This window comes from Neolamprologus brichardi, chromosome 1, assembly GCF_056152115.1.
Source record: "Neolamprologus brichardi isolate AB-2024 chromosome 1, ASM5615211v1, whole genome shotgun sequence".
Taxonomy (NCBI): domain Eukaryota; kingdom Metazoa; phylum Chordata; class Actinopteri; order Cichliformes; family Cichlidae; genus Neolamprologus; species Neolamprologus brichardi.
Genome location: NC_142104.1, coordinates 6,434,408 through 6,449,048, shown reverse-complemented (window position 1 = coordinate 6,449,048; position 14,641 = coordinate 6,434,408). Strand labels below are relative to the sequence as shown.

General features: G+C 37.9%; 2 protein-coding genes across 5 annotated transcripts in view; both read right to left on the bottom strand.

The window, feature by feature from the left end:
* LOC102787290 (multiple C2 and transmembrane domain-containing protein 2-like) overlaps nucleotides 1–4,678 on the bottom strand; it is a 46,293-nt gene extending 41,615 nt beyond the window's left edge. For all 4 annotated transcript variants that reach the window (XM_087844546.1, XM_087844594.1, XM_087844619.1 and 1 more), the window contains exon 1: nucleotides 4,550–4,678. The gene's annotated coding sequence lies outside the window, so the exon portion shown is untranslated. The remainder of the gene's footprint in view (nucleotides 1–4,549) is intronic.
* A 2,963-nt stretch (nucleotides 4,679–7,641) lies between these two features.
* The window catches only part of LOC102786093 (myocyte-specific enhancer factor 2A-like), a 51,678-nt gene continuing 44,678 nt past the window's right edge, over nucleotides 7,642–14,641 (bottom strand). Inside the window, exons 8-10 of the mRNA XM_087844497.1 lie at nucleotides 12,828–12,951; nucleotides 10,063–10,165; nucleotides 7,642–8,675 (exon numbers count right to left, since the gene is read on the bottom strand). Of these exons, the coding sequence (XP_087700623.1) occupies nucleotides 8,342–8,675; nucleotides 10,063–10,165; nucleotides 12,828–12,951 (561 nt within the window). The 3' untranslated portion in view covers nucleotides 7,642–8,341. The remainder of the gene's footprint in view (nucleotides 8,676–10,062; nucleotides 10,166–12,827; nucleotides 12,952–14,641) is intronic.

Below are 14,641 nucleotides of genomic sequence, written 5' to 3'. Positions count from 1 at the left end.
ATTCTTACATTTCACAGCCACTCTGCGGGATCCAGAAGGCTGGTTGGTTGTATGGGCTAAAATACATGTATGTATAACTAAAGTAAGGCTAACGGCATCGTTTTGATGGTCACTGTAGACAGTGTTGGGGAGTAACGGAATACATGTACCGCCGTTACGTATTTAAAATACAAAATATGAGTAACTGTATTCCGTTACAGTTACCGTTTAAAAAGGTGGTATTTAGAATACAGTTACTTTGTTGAAATAAATGGATTACACGGCGGTACTTCCCTGTTTCATATTGTGGCGGGTCAGGCCTGTTTCGGTTTTGTCTAACAGCTACGTTCTGGTGTTCCAGGCGGCGGCGTTACGGTTGCCATGGTTACAGGGTGACGCTCTCTCTCTCTCTGTGTTTCCTGGGTGAGAGAGCGCCTTGTTGTTGTTGTGCTAAGCTAACAGGCAGAATGCTACAGGTATAGCTCTAAAGAATGTAGCATCATAGGCAGTGTAGTCCGTGCTGCAGGGAGAATGGACTGCCATACACGTTATGTGTCTGTGAGCGAGGGAGGGAGAAAAAGGAAAAGTACGAGCTGTCATCGAGCAAAAACGGGAGCTGGAAGCATGTAAATATAATAATAACCACTGCAGCCAAGAAGCGTGCCAGACGAGCCCAGTTGTAAGTAAGCTATTAAGACTCGACTGTACACCGTGTTCGTGTTTTCGTCCAAAAACAATAAGTTCCGTTGCAGCAGCCTTTCAACGCCTCTCTCTGTCTCTCGCTAGCAAAGTTGACCCAGACAACAAAGTAAAGCTAGTTTTCGGCTACGAGCCTGACACGAACCCAACGTATCAGCCAGAGGTCCCTTTACTACGGTTCGGAGCCGCAGACCTTCAGTAACAGTAATAAATCACAGCAATAGTACATTCACGTAGTTGTAAACAGCATGATAATATATTAATTAATCCAAAGTATTCAGAATACGTTACTCTCATTGAGTAACGTAACAGAATACGTTACAGAATACATTTTGGGGCATGTATTCTGTATTCTGTAATGGAATACATTTTAAAAGTAACCTTCCCAACACTGACTGTAGTGGCTATATTAATTTCTTAAAGTTCTCTCTTTCTCTTATGTTTAATATAACCACACTACTGACGGTCAAGCACCTGTTTTTACGTGTTGTCGATAGCAACGACGGTAAAACCATCGCGTGGCTCCGCTGTCCGCTTGTTTGTTTTCTACGTAAACCTTTCACAATAAAGCTCAAGATCCTGTTGAGACTTTTCAAAATAAACAGAATCACGTGAAAGAGCATGCAGAGAGTTTACGGATGAGAAGAAAAAAAGAGCCGTCAGGTGCTAAAAAAAAATAACTCAAACTTTGAAAGAAAATGGTGGCCGTTACAATTTATGTCTAAAAATGTATAGTTTCATGCATTGGTTAAAACACTCGAATCCAGCTAAAGGACGCCCAGGTCAGATCACAGAATTTACAGAAAATATTACATTTTTGTGATTTATATCGTTGTCAGGACAATAAATGTCTTATATCGGTATGTGAGATTTTTGTCATATCGCACAGCCCTAATGTACTGTACTTTAAAGTTCCTAATTTGTGCAGTATAAAGTTCCAACAAAGTAATAAATGAGAAGTGGCTGAAATACATAAACCATTATTTACCTCTTGACAGTCGGTAAGTATCATGACCTTTGAAGTAAGGTGGTTTTGTTGATTAATTTATACAGTATGGGCACTGTCACTGTTGATTGTAGTTTGAAGACCTGATGTCTCATTGATAATTAGCTGCAGATCAGCTCAGCTGTGAGCTCTAAAAACCAACTTGGGAGGAGGGGGGAGTTCCTGTTCCCCCACCATCAGAAACATACTGGTCAAGTCTGCAGTCATTGTGCCCTTGATTAATGCTCTGGCAAATGACTAATGCATTAAAAAAACAAAGTCTAGCAAGTACTTTAAGGCACCATATATTTATACTGCACAAATAAGAAACTCCAAAGTTCAAGCAAAGTAGTAAATGTGAAGTGGCTGAAATACATAAACCATTATTTACCTAATGATAGTCACAGTAAGGTGTCATTTCTTTAATTTCACTAGTTTTTTATGCATAAACATGCAAATTCAGTAGTTATCTTATTGTGTATTCATCTGCATGAATTTCCAACAGACAAAGTATAGCAAATTAAACGCCTAAATGCACATTTTGAACATTTTCTTTTCACTATCCTAAAATGTTACGGAACAAGTACATGGGAAAAAACCCACTCTTTCTGCCTGCCATGTCTCACCAAGTTCAAGCTTGAACTGCCTATCCTTGTACAGCACATCATTAGAGCCAGAACAGTCAGGGTCCACATGAAGGCTTTTGCACGAAGCCAGCTCAGTTCAAGGACATGCTGAGGCCAACTGTCCATCATACAGATAAACATGTCCCAAAGCCTTCCTCACCAGCCTCCTTTTAAGGCCCTTTTTTGACTATATTAGATAGCTAGACATTCAGCAAGATTGCTTAAAAAGCAGTTCTAGATCGCAATAAACAGGAAATAAACAGGCAATGGTTTAAGGTCACATTGTTAAACAAACCTGAAAGTGGGTACATGTACGTGCAAGCATTTTTTTTACTGTCCATGGAAAAACCCTTTGCAATAAGACTAATGCCAAGGTGTGTATGAAAATCATCCTTTGATACTAGTACGTACTAGAAAGGCATCCTGTCTGATTGGCATGATTTCTTATACATAAGGGATCACTCCGTGTTATTACAAAAGCGAAAGCAAGCTCACACATGCATCAGTGGTTGCAAGAAAATCATGCACAATTGCACACAGTGCATTCTGTCTCCCATTTCAAAATGAGGACGCCGCTGTTTGAAGGAAAAAAAAGACAGATTTTATGAAAAGCCCGACAGTACACAAATAACTCATGATGTTGTTTTATACTGATCCCGGGTTAATCCGTTGTTAAACATTAAAGTACTCTGGCTGAATGGGTCTTCTAAATATTAGAGATGTAGAGATCTGACCAGGCAATGATTTACTGAAGCAGATAAACAATAAAGGCTTCTGTCAATTTTGAAATGTTCTGCATACAAGTTCTTATCCTGAAAGCAGGCTCCTTAGAAATTACAGAAAATTGTGCTCTCATTTTTTTTTTTAAATATTTATCATGTACAGACCTCTGACAAAATAAAGGAAATAATCTGTTACGCTATAGGGGTAATTTTTGGCAAGGTTTTGATCCACCTCTCCCATAAGAGCTGAAGCCTAAACACAAACCAAATTTCTGACTAATTAACATTATCCTGAGGAAATAATTCAATTCCCCCACAGCACAACTCAATGAATGGTTTGGGGAGTATGACATGAGGAGATCAGATCGTCAGATCTCAATCCATTTTAGCACCTGTGGGAGATTTTGTACTAAGATGACAGTGAAGACACTGTATAGACAGTGTTAATCACAAATACTAGACATACTTTAAAACAAAGTTGCTCCATCTTTAAAGCAGAAATCCAGAGACTTGGAACACTAAACCTGCACTAAACCTCTTCCTGCAGAATGTGGTGCCCCTTAGCAAGACACTTTCAGTTTCCCTTAATTTACCACCCCCATTCTCTCTGTGTGTATACGTTCTAAAGTACTGATGCAAGTTACAAAAGGTCACATCCATCAGTGCTCTTTGAAACCTCTAATGCTTTTTTCTTCCCTTCAGCTGATGTATTGTGTTGAGTAAGTGCATCACGGTGTCTCTTGCTGAACAAGACAAGCTATTTCCTGAAACGAGTCTATTTCACAGTTTGTGGTTCCTATGCTTTAATATGATGCAAGACAGTGACTGCAGAAAATACAGACAAAACGACAAAAAAAAACATTTGCAGATTCAGTAGACTACATTTCAGACATATAATAGTCAACATAAAAGCTGAAAGCTTAAGTATTGTTACTATGTATACTAACCATAAAGATGTATGTCGGTCTACAGCAGTAAGAACCTAGTAAGTTTTCGACATTCAATCAGCGTTGGTAAAATGTGATCAACAACAGTATTCTTCATATACTGCATTTTATATGTAAGCCTTTACCATGTAGCTCCATGCAAGACATTATGTAACCATCCGTGTCACCCTGACAACATGAGGCTTGTCCAGCAGCGTCTTGCAGGAGCACTGGGAAGTGACCATGATTCATTAAAAGTACCACTGAAACCATTTCTTCCTTGATATCAATGCCGAACTGATTAAAATGTTATCTCTCTATTAAAAATCATTTAAAATGGAATGTAACAACATGTTCTAATTCGTGAGTAAGAACAAACATTTAATTGTCAGATGCTTGAAGGGAGTTCTCTGTTACCCTTCTTTAAAGACTCATAAACTAAAGATTCCCACGTGGCAAACTGACAGCTGGAAGGTGACTTGTCATCTGACCACCAGCAGTAATGTTGCCGAGCAGGAAGAAGGCTCACCTGACCAGCCGCACCTCGAAGACCCCAGCAGGTAACTTTCTACTTCTCGCCAGGAAAAGAGAAAAACAGAAATTCATATTTACCTTTTTTTCCCCGCCCGCTGCTGGAAACCTCCAAGGTATTTATCCTTATTCAACTCATTTCAGTTAAACAGTGTGGCTGGAATTACAAAACAGCAACAGTTGTGCACATCGATTGCAATTTCTGGCTCTGACACACTTCCTCCTCCTCCTCTCCCTTTTAGCATCAAATATCAGCTATGACACAACAAAGCGGCTTATGTGCTTTTCAAAATAAAAGCTCTTCCGAGGACTGCGTGCACTGTCCATCTGCACATTAGAGGAGAATGAAATATATAACCTGAAAAAAAAAACATGGGTATTTTGAAACATATTTTTACAGAGGTTATCTGCATTTCTGTAAGTTGACTGCAACGTGTAGACTATGTATGTCTTTTTTTCTTTTCTTATTTTTTAAAGACAGATCTTTGGTCTTTTTTATGAACTCGGTATTTTAACAAATATAATTATCCGAAAACCGGAGTAGCAGTATACTTTTTGTAAAATAAAGGCTGTTCAATTTACAAGTTTACAATTTTACTTTATCAAAATAATGCGTATTTTCCGGTAGAGTATTACCGTAGCTAACTTAACTGGTCTGATTAATCACTGCCATACCCAAACAGAACATACCTGACATTTGTGATATCAAACTAACAGCCTGTTTTAAAGTATTTGTCTTCAGCAGTGAAACATATTGAATGTCATTTTACATTCGTTTTGTTCGTGTCACACACCCCGAAATTACCCCACTAAAATAAAATGTGGTTATGGCTGTGGTTAAGTGTGTCAAAAAACATTTGTTGAAATGCCTTCAGATAACAGCAAAATGTATGTGCAGATATGTTCAGGTGAAGATGCATTCATCTTACCGATACAGTAGGCTATAGCCACCATTAAAATAAAAATAATAATTTTTATTGGCTATAGGCTCATGGCTAGGCAGCTTTTTGTGGATCTTAAACTAATCCTTCCCTCAAACATCTGTTTGCTCTCATAATTCTCATTAACCTTGGCACATTTAATCCGTCCCTCGTCCACCCCCGAGTAACTGACGTCGTTGCCCATTGTGGATTTCTCTGAGCTAAAAAGAAAAAAAAACTGCACACTTCTCATATGACTACTTTGTTCATTTACTCGTTTCATATGAACTGAATAGTTTTACCTTTTTAAAATCACAGTCATAACAGTCTCACGTTTAACTGCTATTTAATTGGCATAATGTAGTTATTCAACAAAGACGAAATATTAACATTAAGTGGGGGCGATCGTGGCTCAAGAGTTGGCAGTTCGTCTTGTGATCGGAAGGTTGCCGGTTCGAGCCCCGGCTCGGACAGTTTCGGTCGTTGTGTTCTTGGGCAAGAACTACTGGTGATGGCCAGAGGGGTCGATGGCGCGATACGCCAGTCTGCCCCAGGGCAGCTGTGGCTACAACTATAGCTTGCCTCCACCAGTGTGTGAGAGTGAATGAATAGTGGAATTGTATAAGCGCTTTGAGGGTCTCGAAAAGCGCTATATAAATGCAATCCATTATTATTAAGTACTTTACTGCTAATGTTTATGATTTTGCTATGTCTCTTGCTGCCAGCCCTAAATGCTTTTGAGCAGTTTCTTTTTTCTGTATTTTCTGTTTTCCCGTTGCTGCTGCATTCCCATCAGCATCACAGCTTCTTTCACAATTGTAATTTACAATTCATTGGCCTCGTGCAGCCAGGTACCAGACACCTATTTTATTGCTGGTGTCAAAGAAACATAGTATCCTGTTCTAAAACCCTGCATCATGAATGTGTTTCAAAACTTTCACTTTGCTCTTTTTTGTATCCGTCTTTCATTGCAGAGTCGAAGCTGTTACATTTTCCAGCCATGCTCTCATTCAGTGGAAGCACTGTGGTTAGTCTTTTGCAGCTTTTGCTTCTCACCACATGCGCTACTTTGTACTTACCCACATGTTGCATTTTCTCAGGTTTAATCATCTTCTGCTCAGTCATAAAGTCATTCAGTAAATTCCCATCTCTCTGGAGGTAAGATTTCTCTCAGCACAAGAATTCAATGTGTCTCTTATTGTATGGATTCAGTACCATTAAAGTAATATTTATATTCACTGTCTTCATCCGTGGTTATCTCAGATATATATTTTTACATGAGTAAACATATATTTAAAAACAAAAAACCTTAATTTCACAAACACACATGGCCTTAAGTGTGTAACCATCATTAGGCACAAGTTACTTACTTAATAAAGACCAAAACAGATAAATACTCTTATGAAAAGACACTGGTATGGGAGTCAAAGGTACATATATACGATAACAGATTTAAGAACAAATTCCTCTAAAGAGTTCCGCTTTGTTTTCTGATCTATGACATGTTTTATCACCTAACACCATCAGCCAAGCAGGAGTTGATGTGCATGTGTTCAGCAGCTTTTTTAAAAAGTTTCAGCAGGTTTATATTTCTTTATAATGCATCCATTTTCCTAAATCCTTTTTACAGGGATATATATATATATATATATACATATATATATATATATATATATATATATATATATATATATATATATTTTTTTTTTTAACTAAGCAATAAAGCTTTTCTAGAGAGGAGTCGTCTTCTTCTCACGTTTATTTTGGGGGGTTTTGGGCTTTATTTGATAGTTTAACAGTGATGAGTAGACAGGAAAGAGGGGGAGAGGGTGCAAAGGTCTCCAGAGATCCGACTCGAACCCAGGCCACTGCATTTCAGCTGTAAGGCAAACAGACGCCTCCTCGACCAGTAACCTTTTTTTTTTTAGAATTGTTTCCTAAGCTTTCTTCACAAAGCCAGTTTATCTTTTTATCTAAGAAAGGATACAAGTGGTTCTGTAGTGTAGTCTTTAACAACTTTGCTTGGCAAGCAAAAGGTTGCTGGTTAAATTCCAGCCAGAGACACAAATCCCCTTTGGGATTGTACCAGGAAGGGCATCTGGCATAACACTGCCAAGTCAAATATGCAGACCTACCTGCTTTGGTGACCCATTGTAACAAAGGAGCAGCTGAAAGTAGCTTTATCTAAGAAATTATGGGAGTTTCAGGAGACAAAGTGTGAAGGCAGGCAGATAAAACACACTGACAAAATGCTATAGTTACACCAAAAGTGATATATATTAAAGATACTATGTACAAACAATAGTGACATGTTTTGGTAGTACATATACAAGTGTCCATGGCTTTCGATTTCAAATCTGAATGAAATATTGTATAATTTTGTGCACAATATAAAAACACACACAACATAGAAAACAGTATACTGCTTTGGCTGATATAAATACGTGTTTTTATAAAGAGGAGTAACAGAAATGATGATGTGGAGGGAGTATTGCTTTCACGATGGACTCATTTAATGGTTTTAAACCCTGAGAAGATTAGAAATGAATTGGTTGACACCAAGTAACTTTACCCACTCATGAACTTTGATTTTATGCTTTGTCTCTCTTCCATCCAGCGCCACAGTGCACTGCAAATGGAAATAACTGTACTCTACTGTAACTGTACTGCATTTGGACCCAGATATTTAATCTGCAAAGCTTTAATTGCTTGTAAAAGAAGAAAATAAGATTAAATGAAGTACCACTGTAATTTCAGCTTTATCCAATCCAGAATGCTCAGACTAATGTCGCTCCACCCTTCTCAAGAAATTCTGAATAACCAAAACAACAGCAAAAAAATTTTTTTTAAAGCAAATTCAACAGAACACATCAATAAAAACCACATTTCATTTGCACAACAGTGTCCTTCCTGTTTTTTGCCCTGGTGCAGCTTCTCGATGTAGCTCCAGGCTCTATGTCACCCAGCTGTCCATTCGGATCCGCTTGACTGTCGGACTCTCCCTGCCCTCTGACCGACTCGCAGGGAGCAAGTGGAAGTCAGGTCGCTGCTGCTCTTCCCGGTCACTGCCGCCCTCGTGAGAGCTGCAGGAGGAGCCAACGCTGTCAGAAGGGGACCGCCCCATTTCTGCTCGAGCTGATGAGGAGGCAGAGGAGTGATGATGAGGGTGAACATGTGGATGGGTCATGTACCCAGACTGGCTGAGGTGGTCGCGGGGTGGAGAGATTGGCTCGGCTTTGATGTTGATGTTATGATTGGTGCTGATGGAGAGAGTGGAGCTTCCTGACCTACAGACAGAGGAAGAGAAAATTTCAAGCTGTGACTCTGGAGTGAAGATGCCATCTGGTGGTGACATGGCTGTAATCGGCCTGTAAACAGAAACATTTTCTCTGAAAACTGTGGCTATTGAGTACATTTAATAATAATAATAATAATAATAATAATCTATTTAAAGTAAAAAGTGGAGATAACTGTATTTATGTTTAAAGCTCTTTTAAATATCTACGTTACCACAGATTAAGAGGCCAGTATTGTACTTACAATTTGATTGATTTCATAGCTAGAGTAAAATATGTCTAATAGACGTAACATATAGCAGATATGTTGAGATTATAAAATAGCTTTTTATTACATACATCACCCAAAAGTACATAACTTCATGGTCTTACACAAAAGCAAAAATGTGTGATGTTTGAACCAGAATGGTTATTAATGCCTCTTTATTACATATTTTAGGGCAATTATCTATGTCATGGAATCTGTTATCATTAGGGTTGCACCGATACCGATACTGGTATCGGGTATCGGGGCCGATACTGTAAAATGTGTGTGTACTCATACTCGTAAAAGTTAACCGATACCATGAACCGATACCAACTTATTTCATTAATCAGAGGGTGGTTTGTCATTTCTGTTGTAGTTTTTTTAGATTGGCCACTAGGGGGACATCCCGCGCTAAACAGGCACAGGGTTAGGCGAGTGAGACTGGCGACTCCAGATAAAAAAGAGAAACTGGAGGCTGCTGTAGCTAGGCTAAACAAAATGTCAGCAGTGTGGACCGCAATAACTGCAATAATTTAAAAGTTTATTTTATTCGCAAACCTAATTTGTATTTATTTTTTTTCCAAACAGAAGTGTTTATTTATTATTCTGAAAGCTCGAGACAGTGCCAAAAGTTCAGTGATATTTTGTAAAATTACAATGTGGAGACTCTGCAATAATTTAACAGAAGTGCTTATTTTTCACTTGAAATTTTTTTGTGGTCATTTTTATTAAGATTTTATTTTTTATCGGCAGGGAATATAATAAATCGGTCTTCCAATTAATTGTATATGTGTGTGTGTGTGTGTGTGTGGTAGAAGTATCGGTTTTTGTACTCTGTATCGGCAAGTACTCAGATCCAAGTATCGGTATCGTATCGGTTTGAAAAAATTGGTATCGTTGCATCCCTAGTTATCATATATATTATATTTATGTATATATTTATACATATTTGCATTTCTCCAACTCTGTGCACGCTACTTCAGTTTACTGCACACTGTATGATCAGGTAATTTTTAACTTTATGTCAACAACACAGTATGTCTTCACAAAAAATAAACAGTGTAAAGAAATGGTTAAACATTTAATCTGTAAATCATGAAGGGAGACAGTTTAACTGTGTCAGGCTCTTACCCCATGGAGCTCAGCTGCTGTTGCTCCCATGCTGCCATTGAGCTCAGAGAGGGCCCTGCAGCAGAGTTAAAGCCTGATAACTCTCCACTGTTCAGGGAGTAATCTGACAAAGACAGACGGAGAGAGACTAATAATAATAATAATAATGATGGATTGCATTTATATAGCACTTTTCAGGACCCCTCAAAGCGCTTTACAATACCACTATTCATTCACTCTCACATTCATACACTACATGCACATCATGCCAATCAAAAAGCATTACACTTCTAAACTGCACCTCTGCCGGACCCTGATTCCTTCCTGGACATGTTTCCCACATCTTCCGGTCTTGGTGAACTCTCTGTTGCCCTGTCTAAACTCACACAGAAGATCATCTTTTTTGGACATTGGTGTCTCTTTTGAACTTTTGATTTGTACTGGCTAACTGGTGTATTTTTATTTATTTATTTATTTTGTTTTTTATTTTTTTCCCTTTTCTTTCCTGTTTTCCTGTTTGGGGTCTTTTTTTGTTGTGTTTGGTTTCTGTTTTTTTTTTCTTTTCTGTGCTTAAATATTATTGTTTTTGAATCTTATGTCCTTTGTCTGGTGTGACGTTATGTAACTTTGAACTTAAAATCTTATAAATAAACATTTAAAAAAAAAAAAAAAAAAAAAAAGCATTACACTTCTGTAAAAAGTCAAACATTACCTTTTTTAACTACACTTGAATACAGTATAAACGCTGCACCGCAACTTCTCTTACATTCTTGTTATGAGCTGCTAAGCTACCTGAAACTATTTCACTTTTAGTAATGTGCTGAAAATTTGTAAAAGTGAAACCAGAACTCGCCCACTAGAGCCTTGTATTCGCCCACATGCACGGAGGCCTCTATACTCAGTTTTGAGACACAAGGTAGCTGAGAGGCTTTGAAAGTTGGTATTTTGTTGATGACTGGATTAAATCATTGTGTTTGAAAATACTTATAGTACACAACAACACAGAGAACTCTGTTGTGTAGCATTAGAAAAATATTTCAATACTATATAATTTGGCAACGATCACAGTGTTTTTAGTTAGTTAGCTAACTTTAATTAGCTATTTCAGGGTGTTTTTTTAATATCACTGAATACAGACAAAAAAATTAAATGTTAAAGAAAATTTCAGGCCAGAAAAAAAGTAATTTCCAACTAACAGTGGGATTTCATCTGCCTTGCTACAAGGCAGGGCTGTTATGTGCTTGGTTGTTTTAGGGGAATCTTTAGTCTGCACCTGGGGCCTTGTCTGGTGTGGTAGACCACAGCATCTATGGATCTTGTACTTAGAGCTGGTTCCTGTGCTGCCATGATTAGTGCCTCTGTGATGTCTTTCAATCCAGCTTTGTCCAGACACTGGTAGGATTTCTGAATGTAAGCCACTTCTTCTATCTGCTGCAAACCGTGCATGTGCCTATCCTCCCATGATGGTTTGTCTCCTCGCACCTCTTCTTTCTCAGGTTTCTGCTGCCTGAGGTATTCACTGAGCACATGGTCAGTTGTGGCCATGTTGTTGTTGATGTTTGTTGTCTCATCCTGGACAGTGGTTTGGTTTATTTCAGAGAGATAGAAGGCAGGAGAATAAACCAGCTATACTCAGTTGAAGGGGATATGGGAGAAGGACACAGCCCATAACAGCAGTGCTCAGTGGCTGACCTTTTTGCACACTCACACATCCATGATTCACAGTTACCACTGTGCAGCCAGTGTAGTAGTCCTGGCCAGGTCAACATAAAAAAAACCCAAAAACACACACACACACTGTACAAAATCTGATCTAGACTAAATTGGTTTTATTTAACCAGAGAATGTCCTGCCAGTGTTCATAAGACTTCCTTTCATTTTCCTTGGCAAGGTTTAATGTTGTAGTTTTGTTCCACTTGACCACAATGAGCAAAAACGCCCCATATGAAACAATTACCCATCTCTTGTTTGATAGAAGTTTATGCTAACTGCAATTTATGGATACTCACGGAGACTTTTGTTGTTGTTAGTAAGGCTTTTCCTTTACATCCAAACACCTGAGTCATTTTCATTTTACCTATATTCGCAGCCTTTACTCTTGTATTCCATCCCATATCGTTATGAAATCTCACAGCTGCAGTTTGTTATTTTTTCAGGGAATTCCTTACAATCAAGAACTATTAGAAACAATTCAGGCTAAAACCAAAACAAAAAAGTTATTATTTTTCAAGCCGCTTAATAAGCTTGAAAACCTTCCAGTGTGACTGAACTAAAGCATTTCTGGATAGAAGAGTGGGTCAAATTGCCACCATGAATGCCAGACACTGATCTCTAGATATCAAAAGTATGTGGTTGCAGCTACTGCTGCTAAAGCTGGCAGTTTGGCAAGCTATTAGGCCCAGGGAGCAATTCATTTTTTCCACATTCATCTTTTCACTTCCATCCAAGTAGCATTTCAATCTAGCATTTTGTATTTTTTCAGGCTGCTGTTGCTTTATGTTATTTTTATTTTAAAGATCTAACAGTGTTTATGTTAAATGAATGGAATACACACAAAAATAGAGGAAATTCTTTTAAAAATTGCCCTGATACAGTTGGTCATACCAGTATAAACTGTCTAAAAGAGCTGAAATTTAACATCACCTAATTAACTCAGCAATTAAAACAAACCACAATGTACACTGTTTTCTTATTTGATTTTTGGGGGGGCATACTGTAAAATATTGAGGTCAGCAGGGCTAAGGTAACTACAGAAACACAGCATGAATAGTAAAAAGAACTTGTACCGTTGTAGGCAGAGCCAATGCCAGCATAGACCAGACTCTGATGGGGTAGACTGGGTGTGGTGATAGAGACAACTGGTGTGGAAAGAGGCTGACTGGACTGACTGCTACTCATCCTTTGGTTATTCTGAAAACAAATAATAAACAAAGACATAAAGTCACTAAGTTCACTCATGAAATGTTAGTCTTCTCTTAGTTTGTTGCTTTTTGTGCTTAGATCGCAATTACAGTGTTCGCTAGAACTAGACTTGTAATGCCCCATTTCAACCACAAGAGGTCAGTATAAGCTCACATCCCCTGTTTTAAAAACAAAACAAAAAAACATTAATCAGTTTAAAATATATAGTTTTGAATTTCCTACACTTCCCATAGTGCTAGCAGAAGTTGCACATGAATTGAACAAGGATTTGCATTCTTCTCAACAAAACTGAATGTTTTGTAAAGACAGGAGTCTAACAGAAATCCACTAACTATTCAGAAACTGCAGTTACTTTTTAAGATCTTTAGTTTAAAAAAATTTACTTTTTGAATGTTTATGTTTAACCCAAGACTTGATAGTCTAATTTATCAGTCAGTTTCCTTTAATGACATGAAATCCTCTTCTTTTCCAAAAAGCGATATCAGTGCAATTTATTTGGCTGTCTGCTTTTGAAAACACACAACTGAAATATCAACTGAATAGCAGCAGGTAATTCATTCTTAATTATTCATTGTCCTAAAATAGCCTATCGGTTCAGAACAGGTGGCTCATGAACTCAACTTATCACACTGAATTTAGGAGTTGTTTTTCGTTCATCTTTCAATCACGTCACCCTGAACCAGGTCATTCATTGCTCAGCAAACATAAAAACAATGGGTTAACCAACCCATACATGTCTCATTCCCTGTGTTTTCTATGGTGTCCTTGCGTTTGTGGACTACAGATAATGCACTACAGAATCCAAGTTAAAGCTATTATGGTAGTGAGTAGTAGACACAGACATCCTGTTAAGAAATGCAGACCTCCTCAGTTGTTTTTGCTTTGTTGGGTTCGCCTGTTTGTGCAAAACACACTAAACAAAGCACGCCGCTTACACTAACATGTGCACACATGCATACGGGAGGAAGTGAAAGGCAGTTTCAAAATGATCACACTGAGGAGGAGTTGTGAGACCACAACACAACATCTTTTGCTGGAGTGAATGAAAAGCAGAAAGAAAAATACGAGTGGCTTCTTCTGTTGGTTTAAACAGGGTGGAGGCATTAGCCGTATCACGGTTCGGATTTTATAAGCGTTCCAGCTTCAAACGACTGCAAACCCATTCAGCACAGTTTCTGAAAACTAAATCAGACTCTGCCAGATTCTGTTTCCTGCAAACATGACAACAATATATTATTTGTCACCCAGTCACCGATAATTGACAAACAGATAAGATCAACAGAATGATGAGGAATTATGATTACTTAATGTGGAATGAATGGCTGCTGATTCATCACTTCTGCAAAAGAAATTTAGTCACTCTGAATTTCAGTGACATTAAACATCGTTATTAAAACTTTAAAAGCTACCTATAATGTGCTCTGAATTTGTAATTTAAATTATATTTAATATAGATTTATTTTACTATTAATTTCTAAATAGTCCGGATATTCTTTTCTTATATCGCACATATGTGAAACTCTTCCTTTTTCTATGAAAAGACCTTGACATTAATTTCTAGAACACCAGAAAATAGAAACTCATATCCTTCTGCAATATGTAAAAATCCCCTGGAAACCACAACCAGTAGAATAATGGAGCTGGTCGGTCACCATAAAAAGAAAAATACAAAGAAAAG